At 35.3% G+C, this 13,909-nt stretch overlaps 3 protein-coding genes across 3 annotated transcripts; 2 read left to right on the top strand and 1 right to left on the bottom strand.

Annotated features, from left to right (window-relative positions):
• Positions 1–278: 278 nt before the first annotated feature.
• LOC109417527 (U3 small nucleolar RNA-associated protein 18 homolog) lies at positions 279–2,048 on the top strand. The gene has a single exon (XM_019691599.3). The coding sequence runs from the start codon at positions 391–393 to the stop codon at positions 2,017–2,019; it is 1,629 nt and encodes a 542-aa protein (XP_019547144.3). The 5' UTR covers positions 279–390; the 3' UTR covers positions 2,020–2,048.
• LOC109417528 (replication factor C subunit 3) lies at positions 2,037–3,427 on the bottom strand. The gene is made up of 2 exons (XM_029858734.2): positions 2,717–3,427; positions 2,037–2,593 (listed from the first exon to the last, which is right to left on the bottom strand). The coding sequence occupies exons 1-2, from the start codon at positions 3,305–3,307 to the stop codon at positions 2,108–2,110; spliced, it is 1,077 nt and encodes a 358-aa protein (XP_029714594.1). The 5' UTR covers positions 3,308–3,427; the 3' UTR covers positions 2,037–2,107.
• An 8,149-nt stretch (positions 3,428–11,576) lies between these two features.
• Positions 11,577–13,909, top strand: LOC109410215 (protein arginine N-methyltransferase 5). The gene is made up of 2 exons (XM_019683738.3): positions 11,577–13,036; positions 13,257–13,909. Exons 1-2 carry the CDS (start codon positions 11,689–11,691, stop codon positions 13,787–13,789), a joined length of 1,881 nt encoding a protein of 626 aa, XP_019539283.2. The 5' UTR covers positions 11,577–11,688; the 3' UTR covers positions 13,790–13,909.

The raw sequence follows: 13,909 nt of genomic DNA, 5'->3' as shown, positions 1-13,909 counted from the left end.
TCGATTTTTCACTGGTATCAGGCAACACTTCAGAAAAATCAGAGTGATCCTGAGCAATCCTGAGGAATTCTGAGCAACACTTCGATACCAGAGTTACTCTCGTTGTATCTGTCCTGCCCCTAGGGGATCGGTCCTTTTCAAATGTATCGCGAGATTTTCGCCAATTCGAGCAGTTTGACAGCAGGGATGCCAGATATTCATTATCACTTCCATCTGATTTACAGTGGGTTTGCCTCTACGGGTTTGACAGACGTTTATTTTGGTTCTACGCGAACACCAGCGCTGTTTACCTTCGAGAGTTTCACGTGTTTTCGTAAAATCAGTCAATTTTTGTAATGAAAAGTTTGAAATTGTTCTAAAAGTTATTGAAAGTAGAAAAAAACTCCCAAAATGCCAATCGATAGTAGTGACGACGAGGCGATCAACCAGCTTTTGGATTCGTACCGGGCGGAGATAGGCATAGATCAAAAAGACTCCGGTCAAGGCGATTCGAGTGAGGACGATTCTGATGGTGCCGAGGACGTAGCTGATGTTAAACAGGAAGAAGAGGTTGGTGAAGGGAAGGAAACCGTTGAGGCTCTGAAAAAGGACGAGGACAGTGAAGATGAGACCGAGGACCGGAAGGACGATGTGTTCAATCAGTTGGACGAGCAATCCATCGACAAGCCGAAAAGCGACAAGGAGAAGGAGCTTATGTCGTTGGTTTTCGGAGGCCGAGCTGAGATGGTGTCCAATCTGATGAAGGTTGAGAAAGAGGAGGAGGAGGAGGACGAGGAGGAAGAAGAGTACAGTGACGGACAGCAGAAAAGAAAGAAACGAAAACGTACGGCCGCCTGGGAGGATTCCGATGATGAAAGAGATAACGATTTCCCCCAGAAGGGTAAAGGAAAGCTGGAAATGCGAGCCACAGTAAACCGCCGGAGGAAAAACTTTGAGAAGATCGTTGGTCAACCGAAGTGGGCTGATTTGGATCGAGAGCGAGAAGTTGACTCGGATGATGAGATTCTGAAAACGGTCGGTCATGTAGTAAAAGGGTCGACCGTGGACTTGCCCAAGGGAAATATCGAGTTGAAGCGATTGAAGAACCTGAATCGAGAGACGAAGAACGAAGGCCAAATCACGGCGATTAACTTCCATCCTACGTCCATGGTGGCGGTCATGGCCGGAATGAACGGATTTGCGTCGATTGTGGCTGTGGATGGGACCAAGAACGAAAAGCTGCACACGATTGGTCTGAAAAAGTTCAAGATTGCTTGCTGCCGAATGACCCCGGATGGAAATGAGGTACTGTTCGGGAGCTTCCGGAAATTCTATCATGTGTACAACTTGATATCTGGCCAGAGCGACACGTTACAACTGAGAGGAGAGGGCGCCTGGACCATGAAGAACTTTGAGCTGTCTAAGTGCGGTAAATATTTGACCGTTACCGGAGGATTCGGCGAGATCCATTTGCTAGATGCCCGGAGCAAGGAACTTCTAATCACCATCCAGCAGAAACACGCCTGTCCTTCATTATGTTTTACTCCTGATTCCAAATACCTCATATCACACAGCACGGACAATGAAGTCTCGATTTACCATCTTGAGAAACGCCGCTTCGTCAATATCTTCGTCGACGAGGGATGTGTGAATGGATCCTTTATAACCGTGTGTCCCAACAATCGTTACCTGGCCACAGGAAATCGCCAAGGAATTGTCAACATTTACTTCCTGGAAAAAGTCCTCCACGAAAAATATCCCACTCCGGAGAAAACCGTGTCCAATTTGACCACTTCGGTGGGATCGATGGCCTTCAACGTCACTTCTGAGCTGCTGGCCATTGCCTCGGCGGAAGTCCCAGATGCGGTCAAGTTGGTGCACATGAAGAGCGGAACCGTCTTCCGAAACTTCCCGATGATCAAAGCTGGGCTGGGAAACGTCACGCGGGTGCAGTTCTCCCCGGGAGGTGGCTACCTGGCCATCGGTAGTCGGGAAGGAGTGGTTTCACTGTTCCGGGTGAAACATTATCAAAACTATTGAAAGTTTAATAAACACTATTTTATAAGCAATAGTAAGTTTTTATTGAAGAAAGAAATACAATTTTATGTTTGAGATTATGGAGCCTAGTCTAGAAGTCGTCCAAGTCCATCGCGGAGGCCTGGTTCAGGAATTTTTTGTACAGCGCCATAAACTGCGCCACGAAGGCTTCCAGGTGGAAGATGTGCTTGCTGCCCTGCTGCATCCGGTGCTCGTATGTTCCGGCAAAGTTGAGCGTCTGAGTCTTTAGACTCATGTCGCAGTTTTTGACCAAATTCTCCACCAACCCGCGGAAGATGATGTCCGATGGAACGCCTTGGGACAGCAGTTCGTACAGACGCTCCCGGACGGCTTCTAACTTTTGCGGTGATTGCTCCTGGACGATCTGATTGGCCGTTTCCCGAAGGAACACCTGCCAGTCGATTTCCGGCACTTCCTGATTGACCGTGAACGGATACTGTTGCACTTTGCAGGCCTCTAGCATGAGAATCGCTCGACGAAGATTGCGTTCGGATTTATCGGCGATTCGTGTGGCCAGTTCCGATGGGATGTGGAGGCCTTCCTTTTTGCAAATGTTCTGTAATAGAATTAATTGTAATTGTAATTTATTATCATAAACGTAAGCCTGGCGGTATAACCATTAATCAAGGTCAAGGAAATTAGCACATTATTCAGCATTTTCGAACCGAACTAAACTTACGTTCAAAATACTGATGATCTCCTCGTTGCTCGGAGCGGAGATTCGAATACCCAGGCAACGACTCTTCACGGCCGGAATGACCCGAGAAGTAGAATTCACGCAAAGCACCAACCGGCAGGTTGCGACGTACTTTTCCATGGTTCTTCTCAGCGCGTGCTGTGCATCTTTCGTCAATTCGTCCACTTCCGAGAGTACGATCGTCTTGAACTCACGCTGCCCGCTCGGGTCGATCTGTTGCGTCTGGGCAATCTGCTTAATCATATCGGTGATGACGACCCTGTCGTAGATCCCGGCATCCGACGGGTTGACCTCGATGTGATAGTTGCTGCTGACCGTCATGATTTCCACCTTCCGGTTCGATGGAGTAGTGAAGTTCATGACTTCGTTCCGGAGACGCTCGACTCCCGAGCCGTACAGTTCCCGCAGGAGGCACATGATGCGGGTCTTCTTGCCGGCGCCGGATGGCCCATAGAACATCAGATGCGGGAAGTCACCCTGAGCGCACAGGTTCGTAAGGTGCGCCGCTTGCGTCTTGTGGTAGTCCAGCTTGGACAGTTCCCGCGGACGGTACCGGTCAACCCACAGTGCCATTTTAATTAAGATTTACTGAGTGAAATCACTAAAAATTCACAAAAATTATAGAACTGGTGACGAGCAATGGATTTTTGTTTATCGTTTTGTCGCTGCGCGCCAACTTTAAGCCAGGCCCTTCAGAGGTTTCCACATTTTAGCTGTCAAGTCAAACTACTCGAATGAACCAGCACGCATTTCGTTTGAAAACGGCCTATCTCCAGAACAAACGTTGAGAAAAAATCGATCCAAACCTAGGGGCAAGACACTGTGAAATCCGGAGCAACTCTCCCAGCACGGAGGAAGTTAGGCGTTCGACACTGTTAGGCATTGGTTAGACATGTTGCTCATCGAAAATTTTTGGAGAGCATAAATCATAACCCCGAATTTATGCTGAATGTTCGATTTTTTCGCGCATCGTTGACAGTTGAGCAAATGGCGGTGAAAAAAAACTGTTGATTGCGGCAGCTCGCGGCTCTCGCGTTCGTCGGTCGAGAAAATGAAACAAATTGTGCGTAAGAACCATTTCAGTCGTTCCGTCGTCCAATCCGTCAGTTCCCCGTCGGTGCTGCTGGCCAATAAGTTCGGTTCGTTATCGTCGTACCGTCGCTGGTACCAGTCATCACCAGAACAGTGTCCAATCCGTTAAGTTTGTCCTCATCGTGTCGGTGAGTCACTTATTTTTTCATTTCATTTATTTCTACTTCAAATTTAATTTAATGTAAATTTAATTTTAATTTAATTTTAATTTAATTTTAATTTAATTTTAATTTAATTTTAATTTAATTTTAATTTAATTTTAATTTAATTTTAATTTAATTTTAATTTAATTTTAATTTAATTTTAATTTAATTTTAATTTAATTTTAATTTAATTTTAATTTAATTTTAATTTAATTTTAATTTAATTTTAATTTAATTTTAATTTAATTTTAATTTAATTTTAATTTAATTTTAATTTAATTTTAATTTAATTTTAATTTAATTTTAATTTAATTTTAATTTAATTTTAATTTAATTTTAATTTAATTTTAATTTAATTTTAATTTAATTTTAATTTAATTTTAATTTAATTTTAATTTAATTTTAATTTAATTTTAATTTAATTTTAATTTAATTTTAATTTAATTTTAATTTAATTTTAATTTAATTTTAATTTAATTTTAATTTAATTTCAATTTAATTTTAATTGAATTTTAATTTAATTTTAATTTAATTTTAATTTAATTTTAATTTAATTTTAATTTAATTTTAATTTAATTTTAATTTAATTTTAATTTAATTTTAATTTAATTTTTAATTTAATTTTAATTTAATTTTAATTTAATTTTAATTTAATTTTAATTTAATTTTAATTTAATTTTAATTTAATTTTAATTTAATTTTAATTTAATTTTAATTTAATTTTAATTTAATTTTAATTTAATTTTAATTTAATTTTAATTTAATTTTAATTTAATTTTAATTTAATTTTAATTTAATTTTAATTTAATTTTAATTTAATTTTAATTTAATTTTAATTTAATTTTAATTTAATTTTAATTTAATTTTAATTTAATTTTAATTTAATTTTAATTTAATTTTAATTCAATTTTAATTTAATTTTAATTTAATTTTAATTTAATTTTAATTTAATTTGAATTTAATTTGAATTTAATTTTAGTTTAATTTTAATTTAATTTTAATTTTAATTTAATTTTAATTTAATTTTAATTTAATTTCAATTTAATTTCAATTTAATTTTAATTTAATTTTAATTTAATTTTAATTTAATTTTAATTTAATTTTAATTTAATTTTAATTTAATTTTAATTTAATTTTAATTTAATTTTAATTTAATTTTAATTTAATTTTAATTTAATTTTAATTTAATTTTAATTTAATTTTAATTTAATTTTAATTTAATTTTAATTTAATTTTAATTTAATTTTAATTTAATTTTAATTTAATTTTAATTTAATTTTAATTTAATTTTAATTTAATTTTAATTTAATTTTAATTTAATTTTAATTTAATTTTAATTTAATTTTAATTTAATTTTAATTTAATTTTAATTTAATTTTAATTTAATTTTAATTTAATTTTAATTTAATTTTAATTTAATTTTAATTTAATTTTAATTTAATTTTAATTTAATTTTAATTTAATTTTAATTTAATTTTAATTTAATTTTAATTTAATTTTAATTTAATTTTAATTTAATTTTAATTTAATTTTAATTTAATTTTAATTTAATTTTAATTTAATTTTAATTTAATTTTAATTTAATTTTAATTTAATTTTAATTTAATTTTAATTTAATTTTAATTTAATTTTAATTTAATTTTAATTTAATTTTAATTTAATTTTAATTTAATTTTAATTTAATTTTAATTTAATTTTAATTTAATTTTAATTTAATTTTAATTTAATTTTAATTTAATTTTAATTTAATTTTAATTTAATTTTAATTTAATTTTAATTTAATTTTAATTTAATTTTAATTTAATTTTAATTTAATTGCAATTTAATTTTAATTTAATTTATTTAAATTTTAATTTAATTTTTATGTTATTTTAATTTTATTTAAGTTAAAATTCAAGGATGGAAATCTAGTGATCATGATAGGATCCCAAGTGTGTCGCGGTTGGAAGGCATCGCGCGATCATAGCAACAACGATAGAATTTTGTCGTCAAGCATTCATAACAACCCATGCTCCGCGAATAATGAATCGCTCGGCATGTGCGGCCGTGATGCGATCGTTATCATGAAGTCGAAATGATAAATTTCGATTTTCGATCACTTTTTGTGCATTCTTATTGCTGAAGCTTCACGATCTGCATATGAATGTAATATTCCAGATCATGAATTTTGGTTCCGGGTTCAAAAGTGGCCATAATCGTGATGAATAAAGTTTATCGCGACTTGTAACATGATCCGATAACGATAGATCCCGCGATAAAGCGTGCATCAGATGTTTAATTGCTCTGTGATACGAGCACAGCGCGAGGGTGTCGCATCAAGCTACCGCAAGAGCAACGGCTATCTTTGATTGTTCGTATGGTGTATCATTTATCGTTAGAAGTGATTTTCTTCCATCCTTGTTAAAATTAAAATTAAAATAAATATTAAAATTAAAATTAAAATTAAAATTAAAATTAAAATTAAAAATAAAATTAAAATTACAATTACAATTACAATTACAATTACAATTACAATTACAATTACAATTACAATTACAATTACAATTACAATTACAATTACAATTACAATTACAATTACAATTACAATTACAATTACAATTACAATTACAATTACAATTACAATTACAATTACAATTACAATTACAATTACAATTACAATTACAATTACAATTACAATTACAATTACAATTACAATTACAATTACAATTACAATTACAATTACAATTACAATTACAATTACAATTACAATTACAATTACAATTACAATTACAATTACAATTACAATTACAATTACAAATACAATTACAATTACAATTACAATTACAATTACAATTACAACTACAATTAAAATTAAAATTAAAATTAAAATTAAAATTAAAATTAAAATTAAAATTAAAATTAAAATTAAAATTAAAATTAAAATTAAAATTAAAATTAAAATTAAAATTAAAATTAAAATTAAAATTAAAATTAAAATTAAAATTAAAATTAAAATTAAAATTAAAATTAAAATTAAAATTAAAATTAAAATTAAAATTAAAATTAAAATTAAAATTAAAATTAAAATTAAAATTAAAATTAAAATTAAAATTAAAATTAAAATTAAAATTAAAATTAAAATTAAAATTAAAATTAAAATTAAAATTAAAATTAAAATTAAAATTAAAATTAAAATTAAAATTAAAATTAAAATTAAAATTAAAATTAAAATTAAAATTAAAATTAAAATTAAAATTAAAATTAAAATTAAAATTAAAATTAAAATTAAAATTAAAATTAAAATTAAAATTAAAATTAAAATTAAAATTAAAATTAAAATTAAAATTAAAATTAAAATTAAAATTAAAATTAAAATTAAAATTAAAATTAAAATTAAAATTAAAATTAAAATTAAAATTAAAATTAAAATTAAAATTAAAATAAAATTAAAATTAAAATTAAAATTAAAATTAAAATTAAAATTAAAATTAAAATTAAAATTAAAATTAAAATTAAAATTAAAATTAAAATTAAAATTAAAATTAAAATTAAAATTAAAATTAAAATTAAAATTAAAATTAAAATTAAAATTAAAATTAAAATTAAAATTAAAATTAAAATTAAAATTAAAATTAAAATTAAAATTAAAATTAAAATTAAAATTAAAATTAAAATTAAAATTAAAATTAAAATTAAAATTAAAATTAAAATTAAAATTAAAATTAAAATTAAAATTAAAATTAAAATTAAAATTAAAATTAAAATTAAAATTAAAATTAAAATTAAAATTAAAATTAAAATTAAAATTAAAATTAAAATTGAAATTAAAATTAAAATTAAAATTAAAATTAAAATTAAAATTAAAATTAAAATTAAAATTAAAATTAAAATTAAAATTAAAATTAAAATTAAAATTAAAATTAAAATAAAATTAAAATAAAATTAAAATTAAAATTAAAATTAAAATTAAAATTAAAATTAAAATTAAAATTAAAATTAAAATTAAAATTAAAACAGGCTCCGATTCTTTTTATTAAATATGTTTCGTCCAGCTTTCATTCGAGGCAGAAGTGCGGTTGTAGTAGTGAACGCCGATAAAAGTTCACTACTACAATCACACTTCTTGCTCGGATGACAGCTGGAATGAAAACAAGCAGCATAAAATCTATGCCTAACATTCATCTAACAGCCCATACTAAAACATGTCTAACGTTAGTCTAATGTTAGACTAACAAACATGTTTCGAATTTGCAACATGTCTAACAAAAGTGTGTCATATCTGTCTAATTTTAGACTAACATTAGGCAAAAGTGAGACAAAAAGTTAGCCTAACATGCTGGCCAGTTAGTCTCACATTAGGCTAATGTTAGGCTAACCCTCCGTACTGGGCTGAGCAATCCTGAGTAACTCTTTTTGTTCGAATCCATTCAGAAACGTCTCTACGAAGCGGAAAATCGGGCAAGACTGCTCGATTTTGCACTGGTATGGGTTCATTCAAATACATATTACGTAACGCAATATTTACCAATTTTTGACCCCCTCCCACCCCCACATAACAACTTTTGTATGACAAATTTTAAAATTTTGTATGAAGCGTAACGCAGCGCTGGACCCCCTCCCTCCCCTCTTAGCGTTACGTAATATTTGAATGAACCCTATCAGGCAACACTTCAGGAAAACCAGAGTGATCCAGAGCAATCCTGAGGAATTCTGAGCAACACTTCGATACCAGAGTTACTCTCACTGTATCTGTCCTGCCCCTAGAGATAGCTCTTGATCACTCTGGTTTTCCCGAAGTGTTGCCTGATACCAGTGAAAATCTAGCAGTCTTGCCAGATTTCCCGCTTCGTTGAGAAATTTCTGAATGGATTCAAGTGACTAATTTCTAGACTAATTTCAAGACCTCGATGTACCAAAGAAAACGATCAAATCTATATTGAGTTTAAATAAGGGAGAAAGTAACATGAGAGAGTTCTCGTCATCGACTCTTTCTTCTGCAAATTAAATTGACAAGATGCAATAGGCTCCTAAAGTCCGATCGGGATTCTTGTTTTAGACCACAATATATGGTTCAAGAGTACATATTTACTCATTTTTTGACGTTTTTATTATCCGTAGTTGAAAATATATAATTTTTATATTTTTAGCCTTTTGTCTCGTCCCTAGCTTATAACACATACTTTGAGTGATTTTTTTTCAGCGTGTATGTCAGATAGGAACATTTTTGAAATCCCAGTGCGAAAAATGTCGAGCTCAGTCACACAAGGTTGATCTCAAATGTCAAAGTAGAACTATTTACCATTTTTCTTATTTCGAATTTTCTCATTATTCCTTTGTCTTTCAAGTTCGAGTAAAGTACAATTCCGATTAGAATACCATGCTTGATCGTATTATTCAATATAAGTGAGATTTCGTCTTTAATTTTAGGACCCTATTATGGTTGCACTTTTTGGTCATAAATCGCTAGGCTGTGATGCAATCTAGCGTCTAAGTGTAAAAAAGTTCGATTGAATCTGCATCGTCACTATAATTTGCAGAAGCGAGAGTCGATGAAGAGAACTCTCTCATGTTACTTTCGCCCTTATTTAAACTCAATCTAGAAATTTTGTGTGTCCAGTCCGGTACCCAATAATATTCATAACCGTGTATTTTTTTTTGTAAATTATATTTAGCGTGTTACACTGATCTGACAGCTCTGACAGTAAAGGCACAGACAAACAGACGTAACTCTTAAAGGAAATTCATCAAAAATTTTGCCCAGTGTCATTTTCATGAGCACACTGCCACCTGTTGGTGGAACCGCGCGCGACACTGTCGGCCATGATGGATTTCGATTTGACGTTTTGCTAACACGCACACTACTACACAAATTGCCTGTAATTTTCGTTTGCATCATTCAGCAACGTGTACACTGGCAAACGTCAAAGCGATCGAACACTAGCGCCTCTGGTGGAACGATCGCGCAAATCAAATGAAATTTGAATTGATCGTTAAATTATTGTGCCAAGCTGTTTTGAAGAGTGTTACGTCTGTTTGTCTGTGGTAAAGGACTAAACATAAATTACGTTAAGTGGGTACCAAGGTGTTACTCAGGATTGCTCAGAGTTGCTCCGGATTGCACAGTGCTAGGGGCAAGACACTGTGAAATCCGGAGCAACTCTGAGCAATCCTGAGTAACTCTTTTTGTTCGAATCCATTCAGAAACGTCTCTACGAAGCGGAAAATCGGGCAAGACTGCTCGATTTTTCACTGGTATCAGGCAACACTTCAGGAAAACCAGAGTGATCCAGAGCAATTCTAAGGAATTCTGAGCAACACTTCGATAGCAGAGTTACTCTCGCTGTATCTGTCCTGCCCCTAGGCACAGTGTCTTGTCGTCTTGTCCCCTAGATGCCAAACAAATATTTTGACCACGGTTGACAGTAAAATTTTGGCAAGTTGTTTGACTCTGTTTGTCCCTGTTCGTTTTTCGCGAGTGACAAATATGTAGTTTTGTTTGTCCATGAACTGCACTAGGAACTGCAGTATACATCTTGGCCAAAATTTTACTGTCAAAAGTGGTCAAATATTGTATGTTGCTTTCATAACAAAACGCGCTGCCAACTTCCAGTCCGTATTTCTGAATCATCGCAACGAATCAAGCATCACCTCTGCTGCTGTTTGTGTTAGTGAGATCGGAGAAACGTCAGACTCCCGCCTGCTGATTGGCTGCGACGGATTCAATTCATCGCGTTCTAGGGGCAAGACACTGTGAAATCCGGAGCAACTCTGAGCAATCCTGAGTAACTCTTTTTGTTCGAATCCATTCAGAAACGTCTCTACGAAGCGGAAAATCGGGCAAGACTGCTCGATTTTTCACTGGTATCAGGCAACACTTCAGGAAAACCAGAGTGATCCAGAGCAATCCTGAGGAATTCTGAGCAACACTTCGATAACAGAGTTACTCTCGCTGTCGCTGTATCTGTCCTGCCCCTAGATCGCGTTCGATAAGGGGTCGTACACAAATTACGTCACGCTTTTAGGGGGGAAGGGGGTTTGGCAGAATGTGACGACCCATACAAAAAATCTAGAGGTCCCATACAAAAAGTGTGACATAGGGGGGAGGGGGGGTTGAAAAAGGTCGTTTTTTGCGTGACATAATTTGTGTATCACCCCCTAGGGGCAAGACACTGTGAAATCCGGAGAAACTCTGAACAATCCTGAGTAACTCTTTTTGCTCGAATCCATTCAGAAACGTCGCTAGGAACCAGAAAATCGGGCAAGACTGCTCGATTTTTCACTAGTATCAGGCAGCACTTCGGGAAAACCAAAGTGATCCAGAGCAATCCAGAGGAATTCTGAGCAACACTTCGATAACAGAGTTACTCTCGCTGTATCTGTCTTGCCCCTAGATCACCCCTAAGGGGGGAGACAGTCAATATTTGAGTATCAATCAAATCATTTTGATTTAAACTAGAATTCGAACAAGAGAGTTTCTCCGGATTGCAGTGTCTTGCCCCTAGCGCAAAAATGCGAGCAGTCCCCCTTCGGAAACGTTTTCTCTCACGACCGATTAATCGTGGTTTGGCATCACTTCCCACTCTCTGCTCGACAAAATTCCCAAACAAAATTTGCTCGAAAGTTTACAAACAGAAACCTCGTTGTCGGACGCGCGCACAGTTTTTTAGTGAAAATTTCTGAAAAGTTTTTCATCAAAAAAGTAACATTCCTTCTCTTAAATTGTGCACCGAAATCGGTACAATGTCCGATCAACAGCAACCGCCGATCAAAGTGTCCATCTCGCTGCACCAGGACACGTTGTACGAGCTGGAAACGGCCATCGAACATGCCGCGAAATCGAACTACAACTCGATCACAATCCCGCTGGCGCACCGGCGCTTCGATCGGGAATTTGTCGTGGAACCGCTCAAGACCAGTCACCAGCGTTTCACCCGGTCGGACTTGCTGCTGAGCTCGACCCAGTGGCTGAATCGGGTGATTTGTCGGTTGAGCTGCAACGTGGATTGCGATTCGGAGGATGACGACGTTCGGAAGCAGGCCGAGGCAACGATTCGGCAGGAGATTTCCTACGCGGAACATGTGGTGCAGAGCGGATACATTCTGTTGCGGCTGAAGAGCGGTGATTGTACGAATTTGGCCCGGGTGAGTACGGTCGGGCTGAAGGGAGTCTTGCTGGTCGAGGTTCCGATGGTGAATCCGAAGGCGTCGCAGGCAGTTTGGCGCAGCGATGCGGATTACGATTGTTTGGGAGATGATCCGTGGAATTGGTGGAACAACTTCCGGTCCTATGCGGACTTCGATACTCATGTGAAAGTGGCGCTGGAGTTTACGGCGGACATTCCGGACAAGCGGGAAATCTACCGCTGGCTCGGGGAACCGGTCGATGCGGTCGTTCTTTCCTCGAGTGTTTTTCTGACTAACGCCAACAATTACCCGGTTCTGTCCAAGGCTCATCAGGAGTTGTTGGTGCTGTTTCACCGGACGTTCAGCTGCCATTTTATTGTCAAGGCCAATCCGGATGACAAACGGTTGGTTCACTATGCCGACTACATCAAGTACATTCTTCGCTCGAACTATAAGAAGGACCCCATGCAGGGGTACGACGATCTGCTGGAGATCCCGCTGCAGCCGCTGTACGACAATCTGGACAGTTTCACCTACGAGGTATTCGAAAAGGACCCGGTCAAGTACATTCTGTACCAAAATGCCATCGAGCAGGCACTGAGAGATCGCGTTCCGGCAGCGGAAATGCAAACTCGAACCTCCATTATAATGGTCGTAGGAGGAGGGCGCGGTCCTTTGGTTCGGGCCGCGTTGAATGCCGCCGCCAAGAGTAAGCGCCTGGCGAAGATCTACGTCATCGAGAAAAATCCGAATGCCATCGTCACGCTCAGTGCGCTGATCAACGAGCTGTGGCGCGATAAAAACGTCGAACTCATTTCGACCGACATGCGAGAGTTCGAACCGCCGGAAAAGGCGGACATTCTGATTTCGGAACTGCTGGGTTCATTTGGCGATAATGAACTTTCACCGGAGTGTCTGGACGGGGCGCAGAAGCATTTGAAGCCGGATGGAGTGAGCATTCCATGTAAGTATTATCCGTTGTATAAGTAGGAATCGGTCGTGTTTCGATAGGCATTCACATCACAAGTGAATATAGAGATCATTTGTAGAATTAAAAACTGTCTAAACGTACCTATCTCAAATCCAAAATTAGTAGGTACCTCTCGCAGCCTTATGATAAGCATTTCCATATTTCGTATGAAACTAAGTTAATCTATTAAAAAACCTTCACAATCCAATTGCAGGCAAATCTACCTCCTACCTGAACCCATGTATGACGACAAAGATCTACAACCAGATTCGATCGCTGGAAAAGAGCCCACACGGCAAGGACCGCATCGTCACGTCCCGCTACATGGAGGGCACCTATGTGGCGTACTTGAAGAACGCCTACCACATCGACAACCCACAGCCTGTGTTCGAATTCGTCCATCCGAACCGCGATCCGGTGATTGACAATTCGCGCTTCAAGACGCTTCGCTTCAAGTCCGAGCTGGACTGCGTGATGCACGGTTTCTGCGGCTATTTCGATTCCGTGCTGTACAAGGACATCACCATCAGCATCCACCCGTTCACGCACACCAAGGGACTGGGATCGTGGTTTTCGATGTTCTTCCCGCTGACGGAACCGGTGCAGATTCGGGCCGGCGAAGAGATTGTGGTCAACTTTTGGCGCTGCGTCGCTTCGCACAAGGTCTGGTACGAGTGGAACATTACCGCGCCACGGCAGAGTCACATCCACAACGTCCAGGGACGGGCACAGCCGATCTGGAAATAGGCCGGCGATGATAACTAATTAAAGATGTAGGTATTTATTTGACAGAGAAAATGACTAATTTACACGAATTGGACAAAATACAAAGAGACCCGACGTTGGGCTAGATGCCACTAAGTTATG

Source organism: Aedes albopictus, chromosome 2, assembly GCF_035046485.1.
Source record: "Aedes albopictus strain Foshan chromosome 2, AalbF5, whole genome shotgun sequence".
NCBI lineage: Eukaryota > Metazoa > Arthropoda > Insecta > Diptera > Culicidae > Aedes > Aedes albopictus.
This window is presented reverse-complemented; position numbering and strand designations above follow the sequence as displayed.